Consider the following 11,310-nt stretch of genomic DNA (forward strand, 5'->3'; position numbering starts at 1 on the left):
ACGTGCATCCCGCACAAATCACGTTTGCAACCCGAGCATCCACTGTATGTTGGAAGCCGCCCAGGGTGGCTGGGGCAAACCAGTCAGATGGGCGGAGTATAATTAATAAAACTATTATTATTATGGAATAGGGTGTTCGAATTTCATCTCACTTTCAGGCCGAGGGAGCCAACGTTTGTCCACAGACAGCTTTCTGGGTCATGTGGCCAGCATGACTAAGCCGCTTCTGGTACAATGGAACACAGGCATTCAAACCACCAACCTTCTGATCAGCAAGACCAAGAGGCTGAGTGGTTTAAACCACAGTGCCACCCGCGTCCCTCTGAAGGTCTAAGTACTCTATAGCCAGTGGTTCAAGACAGGAACGCTTGAAGCAGATTGGAGGAGCACATGGGGAGAGAGAAACAGAAGTCCCACTGCACAGGCAGAAGTCATTGTGCTAAGAGGACAACTTTACTGGAATTTAGGTTTATTTGCTTTTCTGTCTGTTTTTTAAAAGAGACCATGAATGGTTAAAGAACTATAAAACTCAATGGGTAGTTATAGAAGGTATGAGTGGCTCTTCTTGCACAAGTCTTCCCTATAAAAATGAGTGGGGGAAACCTGGGGCAGGTACCATCTTTAAATGTGAGAGAAATTCTCACATGCTACAGAATGAGGTTATAGAATTTTGAGCTAGCAAAGTGAGCTGTGCCACTTCAGGCCGTGGGTGGGAAATTCTGACTCCCTGAGAGTCAAAAGTTTGAGTATCAGAGGAAGCGGTTTTAGTCAAGCCCTCTTCCTCTTGTCCTAGGTTTCTATATGCAATGATATTTTCACATGGAGAAATATGCAAACATGTAATCTACCACCACCCACAGAATCTTGATGATCTCAGAACTCTGCCAGCTTATTCTGCTGGTATATACAGTGTAAAAGGTAAAGGAACCCCTGACCATTAAGTCCAGTCGCGGATGACTCTGGGGTTGCGGTGCTCATCTCACATTATTGGCCGAGGAAGCCGGCGTACAGCTTCTGGGTCCGGTACAATCCTGTGTATGTTCACTCAGAAATAAGCCCCACAGTGTTTAATGGGGTTTCTTACCTGGCAGGGGTGCTGTGGATTGCAGGGTTCAAGTGTGAATTTGGGTAAAATGACATCTGTATAACTTGTTGTTGTTGTTGTTTTATTAAGGGAATTTCATTTATAAAAAAGAGGAAAAAAGAAAAAGTGAGAATGGAGGAAAAAGAAAAACACCCCATCATACATTAATATACACACGCGTACACAGTGGTACCTTGGGTTACATACGCTTCAGCTTACACACTCCACTAAGCCAGAAATAGTGCTTCAGGTTAAGAACTTTGCTTCAGGATAAGAACAGAAATCGGGCTTCAGCAGCGCGGCGGCAGCAGGAGGCCCCATTAGCTAAAGTGGTGCTTCAGGTTAAGAACAGTTTCAGGTTAAGTATGGACCTCCGGAACGAATTAAGTACTTAACCCGAGGTACCACTGTAATCTTATTATCTTAATGCACATATAATTGTCAATAACCTTATATATTCTATGTAAACTCATTCCAAATATCATTTATCCAAGGGTAAGAGCAAGGGTGCCAAGTTGAATAAAATATTGGGGGAGCCCAGGTAAGCCTCGCCCCATATAATCAATAATGGAAATGCCTATCAACTTTTTTGGGGGGGACGGCCCCGTCAAATATTTTATTGGGGAGGGTGAAAGGACCTTGGCCCCTAGGAGTTGGCTTCTATGCGTAAGACACACACACACACACACAGTGTTTGTGTGTGTATGACTGGAGTAATACACACGCACAAGCACAGTATGCAGTGTGTTGCTCCAGTAAAACAGATACCATTGTGTGTTACACAGTCCTGATACTGTACTTGTGTTTACATCAGTCGGAAATGTCGACGGGTCCACCCGAGGGACACGATTGCTCCTTTCTTTGGCCAGCTCCCTCCGGATGGGAAACTGGCAGAGGGGGTGGCGAGCTCCGTCTTGCTGCTTTTGTAGAAAAAGCCGACGGGTTCAAGCTCTGGGCCCGCCCCGTCCATGTCATGCTTCCCCTTTTCTCAGCAGCGGCCGGACGTAAAAGGGGCTGAGACACAACGCCTCCCGGCCACAACTTCCGCAGGGGGAGAGAAGCTGGACGTTCCCGGACGCCTCCGCCGCGGGGAGAAGGACCAGGCTCACCTGCTCGACAGGTAAGTGCTGCTTCTCAACTCCCTCGCCCCTGTGGCAGGCAGACGGCTCCCCCCAACCCTCTTTTCAATGGGCTTTCGCGTGTCTTCAGTCTTTTGTAGAGTAGGGGAAGAGAAAGAAAAGAGTATTGTGGCATCTTAAAAGAGATGATGCTACCAAAATCTAGTTACTGGATTGATAGATCAGATGTCAAGGAAATAAACAACTGTCTGACTTTTAGAAGACATCTGAAAGCAGCCCTATTTAAGTAAGTTTTTAATGTTTGATGTTTTATTCTTTTTTTAATATTCTGTCTAGGGAAACCCAGCCAGGTGGGTGGGGTATAAATAATAAATTATTAAGACAACTATTATTATACTGGATGCTTCTCTCAGAGCTCCCACCCCCCACCTCCCCAGTTATTTTATTTGTTCAACACTCCTGTAAAGGCTGAGAGGCTATTAGAATTAGAATTTATATACTGCCATTTACCCGGAGGTCTCAGGGCAGTTCACAGAATAAAATCAAAATATAAAACCACAAAATATATAATCAAAATAAAAACAACAACCCGATAATGCCCCCCCCCCCAAACACACCACGTTTTAAAAGGGCATAGGATGTAAATCAAATCAACCAAAGGCCTGATTGATAGCTAGAGGTCAGAGCAGCCTAAATCAGTACCCGCATAATTCTGGGAGCAGGAGGGAAAGGGGCTTATTTCCTAACCATCTTCCAGCCTGTGGAGGTGGCTTCGAAAAGGGAACGTGATGGTATCAAGTTGAAAATGCTGGAAGTAAGAGAGGAGGTGGATCGCAATCTGCTGCTGTCTTCCCTTTGATGTTGGATGCCCCTGGATTTGGGTTCTCTGGAAATCCAACTTCTTGTTTCTGTCTCAGATTTCTGAAGAGCCATATGGTGTGGTGTCCAGATGAATCATACTCAAAGTAGACCCACTGGAATCAGTTGACTTAATTTATCTCAGCGGGTCTGCTTTGAGTATGATTTAGTTGGACACACCACCCATTGTCTTTTAATTCAATTCAAAAATCCTTTATTAGGCATAGCACACCACACATTGTCTTTTAAAAACCCTGTGCATAATATAAATCAGCCAAGAAGTTTGTAGGATTCATTTCATAGAAGTAAAAGCTGAAAAAAAGTTTTTCAACATGGTAAAACTATTCTACTAGTTAAGTAAAAAAAAATTTGCATGCAAAGAACATGAGAGTTTCTAGTTGCGACTTGGATTTCCCCGTTGCCTGACTATATTTAAGAGGCAATGTAAGACTTGCTTACTGTAGAGTTTTTTAAGAGAGTAGGGATAAGAGAAAATTGAGTTCTTTTGCTTTTAAAAAGAAGGAAGTGTGGTTGTAGCTGGATATTTTTTCTCTTGGGGTTTTTGTGCTTCTGTTTAATGTTAGTAGATTTGGGGTTTATACAGAGTTTGTATGTGAGTAAAAAATCTTCTCCAAACAGGCACAATAGCAACCCTTGTCATCAAAACATCTCTTCCTTTGGTTTACCTTACTTTTCCAAACATCTACTTTGAGGAAGAGTTCTGTATCACCCAGAGGGCTGCATACTGCACTCTTCAATTCAAATTGATCTAAATAAAAACTATTGTTTCACATGTTCTGATTTGGGGGTCAGGGGAGGGATGTTGGACCAATGTGACTAGAACATGTTTTAGAACTTAAAACACAATATAACATAGGGGTTTAGGTGTGCCAGGTTTTGTTTTTCATTGAGAGCATACAAGAAGTAATGGGCGAAAGTAAATTGTTCATAAAGTGTTGCAACTTTAAGTCTTGTTGTTGTTTTTCCCCGGGCTGTATTATGTTTTTCCTCTAACCATTCCTTTCTTAACCACCTTGTATCTATTGGTTTGTGGATCAGCTATTAAGAACATTTGCCATCTGCAAGGTAATTTGAGTGAGTTTATTTAGCAGTTTTTAGCCAGGAAGTTAATTAGGTTGAGGGCCCTTTGAGATCTCAAGCTGATGCTCAATTCCCTGGTGTCACTGCCTTTCGCTATCTTTGTTTGCTATAAATAAATGAGACTGCTTCTATTCCTTCTTGCCTTTAAAACTGTGGCTGGTTTCCTGCATTGAACTTCACCTGAAAGTCACAGCGATGCTCACACTGGTATGTCTATAAAGGTAAAGGTAAAGGTACCCCTGCCCGTACGGGCCAGTCTTGACAGACTCTGGGGTTGTGCGCCCATCTCACTTAAGAGGCCAGGGGCCAGCGCTGTCCGGAGACACTTCCGGGTCACGTGGCCAGCGTGACATCGCTGCTCTGGCCAGAGCCAGAGCCAGAGCCAGAGCCGCACACGGAAACGCCGTTTACCTTCCCGCTGGTAAGCGGTCCCTATTTATCTACTTGCACCCGGAGGTGCTTTCGAACTGCTAGGTTGGCAGGCGCTGGGACCGAGCAGCGGGAGCGCACCCCGCCGCAGGGATTCGAACCGCCGACCTTTCGATCGGCAAGCCCTAGGCGCTGAGGCTTTAACCCACAGCGCTACCTGCGTCCCTGCGTATGTCTATAGCATCCTAGAATCCTATACCTACACCTACACCTAATCCTACACCTGCGTATGTCTATAGCATCCTAGAATTGTAGGGCTCTGAGGATCATCTAGGCCAACTCCCTGCAATGCAGGAATATCCAGCTTTCCCATAGAGGGATTGAACCTTCAACCTTGGCATTACCAGCACCACGCTCTGACCAACTGAGCTAAAATGTGAGCTGTTGAACGAAGCAGATTGAGGAAATAGTATGTAGGTTCTGCAATGGAATTTTTTTATGTCTTATGTTTACAGCTGAGCTCCTCTATTATGCATGTCCTTTCTGCTGATTCTACTCCTGTGTTGATTATTTCATGTTTATAGGGTTCATAGGGTCAGGGCATATCAACAGTTTTCTACATGCCTGGTTGCATTCACAACCAGGAGTACAGGAAATGTTCCTGCAAAAGACACTTAATGACTCCAGATGGACAGGCTACACTTAGTCCTCTGCCTGTCTCTGCTGTTGCGTCTCTGTCCACTGAGAACCTTAAAAATAACAGATGCCAATGGTTGTTTGCTCAGACCAAAGATGACTGGAGATCTCAGCCATTTCAGCATTCAGCCAAACTTTTTCTAAGTCTTCTCCCTCTAGGTCGATTCATTGTATTCTGGAATATTGGCTAGACTCACAGAGCAGATTCATTACAAACATTAGACCTGTTGGATGTAGAGCTGAAACATTCAGGCTGGAGGGAACAGAAGCTGTGAAAAACAACCTCATTCCAGCTCCTAAAATCAGAGCTGCCTGGCTGTATCTGAAGTGCCATGAAGAAAGTTGCCTGGTTTATGTCTGCCTGGTAGCCTTTTAATCCTAGTTGTGTGTTAAGTAAAATGCGGGAATCACTGATGGGGAATTCCAACCTGTTCTATATCAAGATATATTCTCTGCACAGTACTAACTGCCATAGGAAAACAGACTGGGCTCAGGCCAGCTTTTGGCTACGGTTTCATGTGTGCATATTAAAGTGCATATTAATACAGCACTTGCAGTGTACCTGTGCCATGAGGTGGTGCTGTTCCCCCCAAAATAAAACAGCCAAAGTCTGCAGCTGCATCTGAGCCTGGTCTGATGAGCATTTCATACAGAAAGGTAACATATTCATCAGATAATCGATCTTGTATGCACATCTCGTTTTTCACTGCTCATTCCAGGCTTCTTCAGCAAGGGTTGCTATCAAAGCAATGGCTTTACCATTTAAATTTCAAACCCTCCTTGAGAACTGAAGAGCCCTGCTATATTACACCACAGTCAGCATTCTGTTCTCACAATAAGCAACCTGCTGGCTATGGGAAGCCTATCAGTAGCACATGTGTGCATTAACATTCTGCTGCTCATATTCCCCAGCAACTGGTATTCAGGGCCATGGGACCCAAAGGTAAATGCGGCCATTGATAGCCGTATCTATGAATTTGCCTGCTTGCTGTCCCTCATTCTCACTACCACCTTAAGCTGACCTGAGAGTCAGGGAGGTATCCCCAGTGGCCATGGGTGTAGCCAGGATTTTTGTTAAGGGATGCAGGACTTTTGTGGGGGGGGGGGCAGGACTGATGTGATTGGTCAGTTAGTTAAGTATTTCTATTGTTTTACTTGAGCGGGGGGTGGCAGCTGCCCCCCCCCCGGCTACATCAAAGTGTTGGTATTGACCTTTAAAGCCTCGGCCCAATATACCTGAAGGGGCGTCTCCACCCTCATCATTCTGCCCGGACGCTGAGGTCCAGTGCCGAGGCCTTCTGGCGGTTCCTTCACTGAGAGAAGCAAAGCTACAGGAAACCAGGCAGAGGGCCTTCTCGGTAGTGGTGCCTGCCCTGTGGAACGCCCTCCCATCAGATGTCAAAGAGATAAACAACTACCTGACATTTAAAAGACATCTAAAGGCAGCCCTGTTCAGGGAAGTTTTTAATGTGTGACATTTTGATGTATTTTAAATCTTTGTTGGAAACCGCCCAGAGTGGCTGGGGAAACCCAGCCAGATGAGCGGGGTATGTATGTATGTATAAATAAATAAATGATTTTATTATTATTTTATTATATTACACCCATGCAAGTGGCAGTGCAGTATACATAAATATCACCATTTAGGACAGAACTTTTCAGACTTTTCATGTTGGTGACGCATTTTTAGACATGCATCCTTTAACGACACAGTAACTCAGTTTTACTAGCAAACTGAGGGTTAAACTAACCCCTTATAAGAGTGTTTGCGCGACACACTGCAGCCAATATACTAACATTTTGCAACACACAGTTTGGAAAGCTCTGAGTTAGGGAAACAAGTGACACCCCCCCCCCAGTACATGAGTAGTACTTGCAGCAATAAAACTGCTAGCACATTTGCAAAGCTAAGCAGGGTCTGGTAGGTTTCAAGTTGGATGGGGGACCACATGTTCAGATTCCTGCATTGCAGGGGTTGGACTGGATGACCTTCAGGGTCCCTTCCAGCTCTTTAGTTCTATGATTCTTAACAATTCCTTTCCAATTGCACCCTAGGCTCTCTAGATCCTGGCCTGTGGGTTTTCTTTGGCGTGGTAGTTTCAGAATATTCAACATAGTGAGCACATCTGCGGTTTGCTTATTTGGGGGAGTTGATAAGCTCACATGCATCATATATTCAGCGAACTCACACCACTGACAGGGACAAAGACTCTTTAGCATGTGCTATGTGGTCTGGGACGCAGGTGGCGCTGTGGGTTAAAGCCTCAGCGCCTAGGGCTTGCCGATCGAAAGGTCGGCGGTTCGAATCCCTGCGGCGGGGTGCGCTCCCGCTGCTCGGTCGCAGCGCCTGCCAACCTAGCAGTTCGAAAGCACCTCTGGGTGCAAGTAGATAAATAGGGACCGCTTACCAGCGGGAAGGTAAACGGCGTTTCCGTGTGCGGCTCTGGCTCGCCAGAGCAGCGATGTCACGCTGGCCACGTGACCCGGAAGTGTCTCCGGACAGCGCTGGCCCCTGGCCTCTTAAGTGAGATGGGCGCACAACCCCAGAGTCTGTCAAGACTGGCCCGTACGGGCAGGGGTACCTTTACCTTTACCTTTACCTATGTGGTCTGAAAGGATGGCTTCTTGTTGTAGATTCAAGTAAGCAGCTTCTGAGAGCAAAGGATGCCTACATTCCTCGGAGTGCTTTTTTTGGTGTGCACTTGGCAGGGACCTGCTACACAGTGTTGCCCTGTTAGTTAACCCTTTGGCCACCGCTTGGAAACAGCTGCAGGGGAAGTATTTCAGCAGCCATTTGCTGATGTCCAGAGCTTTAACCACCTGAAGTGTTAGATACCTGTTTCCTTTTCACAGCAAATAGAAATGCTAAAGTAACTAAAAATGGGGAAGTATAAAGGCAGTCTAAAATAGGGGCCTTTCCAGGTTTGTAACATATAATGTTTCTTTGAAATTGTCGTGCTTCATTCTGGGCAGTTTACAACATTAATAAAAAATATTCAGTAAAAAAACCCACACACACCCCATAATAAAACCAATTATGAACAATACAAATCATAACATAAAACAACCCCAAAGGCCTGCAAGAAACTAAAAAGTTTATTAATAGTTATGTACATGTGTTCTGTCTTTTTTTGGGAGAAATACATTGTCTAAATAGCAACAGAAACTAACTAATATCCTGCATTATGTTATAATAATAATAATAATAATAATAATAATAATAATAATAATAATAATAATTTATTTATACCCCACCCATCTGGCTGGGTTTCCCCAGCTACTCTTGGCAGCTCCCAACAGAATATTAAAAACACAATAAAAGATCAAACATTAAAAACTTCCCTAAGCCTTTTATAGGCTTATTATCATGTCACAGTCCAAAAGTGTGTGTATTATAGTTTCTCCAGAGCTCTGCAGTCAGTGGTCTGTTCTGTCTATGTATATGAGAGGCTCTTAAATCCCCTTTTTCCTCCTCCTTGCTGCTGCTTCACATGCTTTCCCTGTAATGTACTTTCCAGTCTTGCCTCGAAAAACTTCTGCTTCCCCCACCACTGCTGCCCTAGTTCCCTTGTGATTTCAGAATAGCTTTGAATGAATCTTGTGCCATGTTAAAAGACGGAGATCTTTTCCCTTCTGAACTTCTTTTTCATTTATTCTATAGACTGGAAAAATCGGGATACTTCATCGTCTTTAGATCCGGGTGTTTTGCTGCAATGGGAAATGGAAACTCCAAAAGAACGTTTCCTTTTTCTCCAAGAAACAGCATGAAGGACAACCATGCAAGTCCAGGACAAGAAAGCTTTAAGCAAAAGCCCAAAACGTTTGAACTGTCACTGGGTGAGGAAACCACTGGTGATACCAATACTGAAGAAATTCACAGCAGTGACGAAGATGCTGGAGAAGTTTTTTACAGGTTTGTGGTTCTTCATGCTGAGGAAGATGTCGAGGAAGCTGCTAGAGTCCAGGACTTGCTACAGAATGAATTCTGCATTAAACCAGGAATCATATTTGCCGAAATGCCTGGAGGGAGGCATCTGTTTGAAAATTTAAACGATGCAATGAATGGATCTGCTTGGATAATCATCTTGCTGACTGAAAACTTCTTAAGTGAGCTTTGGTGCGAGTTTCAGTTCTGCACGTGTCTGTTCAGTGCATTGACCATACCGCACAAAGGATACACCGTCATCCCAATGAGGCCGCGGAATAACCCACTCCCAAGGGAGAGGACTCCTTTCATCCTCCAGACCATTAACACACTACAGGAAGATAGCCCTGGATTTGCCCAGCAAGTGAAGAACATTTTCCAGGACTCGAGATACAGGCAACAGCAAGCCATATGGCAGTATGAAAAGAAGAAGGAAGAGGTGCAAAAACTGCTCGAGTGGCAAACCTATTAAGGCAATTTCTGCGAAAACCCCATACGGCCCAAAGAACTGCTTTTTTCGAATGATCCCCACTGAGGGTTAATCATCCTAACACTTCACTGTGTCTCATAGCATAAAAATGTTCCCTAGCTATAAGAGCTGACTTTATGGAAGCTTTGCAGAGAGGATTCATAGATCAGGGGTTACGGAAACAGATCTAGCCCTTGGCATCTCCAGTTAAATGATCTTTCATAGAGCCGGAAGTAGTTCTGCCTGGGAGGGGGCACTACCAGTGAGAGCTGACAATACTGGGCTAGATGGTCCAATGGTTTAAACTCTGTGGTTCTCAAAGTGGGCAGTACCATCCCCAGGGAGGGGGAGCAGTTACCTGGAGTGTGTGCTATGAGATAGGATGGCTCTGGAGGTGTAAATGACTATCAGACTTTAAGAAGCTGTTATCACTGTTGCACTAATTGAACTAAATAGTTTTCATTGGATTTTGGGCCACTAAGGCTGGGGACATCCTCTTCCCAGTGTGGGAAGCCAGCGTGGTGTAGTGGTTAAGAGCAGTGGACTCGTAATCTGGTGAACCGGGTTCGCATCTCTGCTCCTCCACATGCAGCTGCTGGGTGACCTTGGGCTAGTCACACTTCTCTGAAGTCTTTCAGCCTCACTCACCTCACAGAGTGTTTGTTGTGGGGGGGGAAGGGAAAGGAGAATGTTAGCCGCTTTGAGACTCCTTCAGGTAGTGATAAAGCGGGATATCAAATCCAAACTCTTCTTCCCAGGCACCTCTCTTTGGGGCAGATGGGGGGGGGAGCTCAGAGACCGGGGGGGGGGCAACAACTGCCGCCTGGATGACTCCCAAGCAGAGGGGAGAGGAGACGAGGCTCCACAAGGAAGGCTGCCAGCTCTGCAGGCAAGGGGTGAGATAACAGCTCCTGAGCCCCAAGGGGTGCTGCAGAAAGAATGTACTTGGTCAAGGGAGCCATGGAAGAAGAAGAAGAAGAAGAAGAAGAAGAGTAGGAGTAGTAGTAGTAGTTTGGATTTGATATCCTGCTTTATCACTACCCGAAGGAGTCTCAAAGTGGCTAACATTCTCCTTTCCCTTCCTCCCCCACAACAAACACTCTGTGGGGTGAGTGAGGCTGAGAGACTTCAAAGAAGTGTGACTAGCCCAAGGTCACCCATCAGCTGCAAGTGGAGGAGCAGAGACGCGAACCCGGTTCCCCAGATTATGAGACTACCGCTCTTAACCACTACACCACACTGGCTCTCAGTGTGGACTCACAAAGGATGAAAACCTGAGTTAAGGTCTTGTTGGTAGCCCTGTTTGCTTTGGCTATTAAATAATGATGTGTTGAGCAGAGCCATCAACATCCCTGGTCCCTATTGTGGCCACTTTATGCAAAGGATCTGTTAGACCACTCTTTAAGTTTTGCACTGTAAACTACTTAAACTGCAACAGAGCAGAGTCTCATGTTGTGCCTGCCATTCAAACCAAATAACAAACAAGCTGGAGATGACAAAGTTGCCTGGCCCTTGCCCAGTAATTGTGCTCGTCTCCAACATCCAAGGCACAGATACTGGACCATAAATCAGTATGACGCTTCAGCAGCTGTCTTGGTTCCTTCAGTCATTCCAGATCTTTCTTTTTTGATGTGTTTATATAGCTCAGATTCATGAAAAAAGGCTTCTCAGCAGAGAGCTTCCATCAACTGGCCTCATTCCCATCAAACCACAAAATGGCGTGTTGCAA

General features: G+C 45.1%; 1 protein-coding gene across 3 annotated transcripts; it reads left to right on the top strand.

Annotated features, from left to right (window-relative positions):
- The first annotated feature begins 1,905 nt into the window (after window positions 1–1,905).
- Window positions 1,906–10,047, top strand: TICAM2 (TIR domain containing adaptor molecule 2). 3 transcript variants are annotated; one of them, XM_079995804.1, is made up of 2 exons: window positions 1,906–2,204; window positions 8,849–10,047. In XM_079995804.1, exons 1-2 carry the CDS (start codon window positions 2,053–2,055, stop codon window positions 9,582–9,584), a joined length of 888 nt encoding a protein of 295 aa, XP_079851930.1. In that variant the 5' UTR covers window positions 1,906–2,052; the 3' UTR covers window positions 9,585–10,047. The 3 variants fall into 3 exon arrangements, with proteins under 3 accessions (XP_079851930.1, XP_079851931.1, XP_079851932.1); XM_079995805.1 differs by lacking the exon at window positions 1,906–2,204 and adding an exon at window positions 2,306–2,449; XM_079995806.1 differs by lacking the exon at window positions 1,906–2,204 and adding an exon at window positions 5,949–6,130.
- The last annotated feature ends 1,263 nt before the right edge of the window (window positions 10,048–11,310 follow it).

This window comes from Podarcis cretensis, assembly GCF_951804945.1.
Source record: "Podarcis cretensis genome assembly, chromosome: 11".
NCBI classification, from domain to species: domain Eukaryota; kingdom Metazoa; phylum Chordata; class Lepidosauria; order Squamata; family Lacertidae; genus Podarcis; species Podarcis cretensis.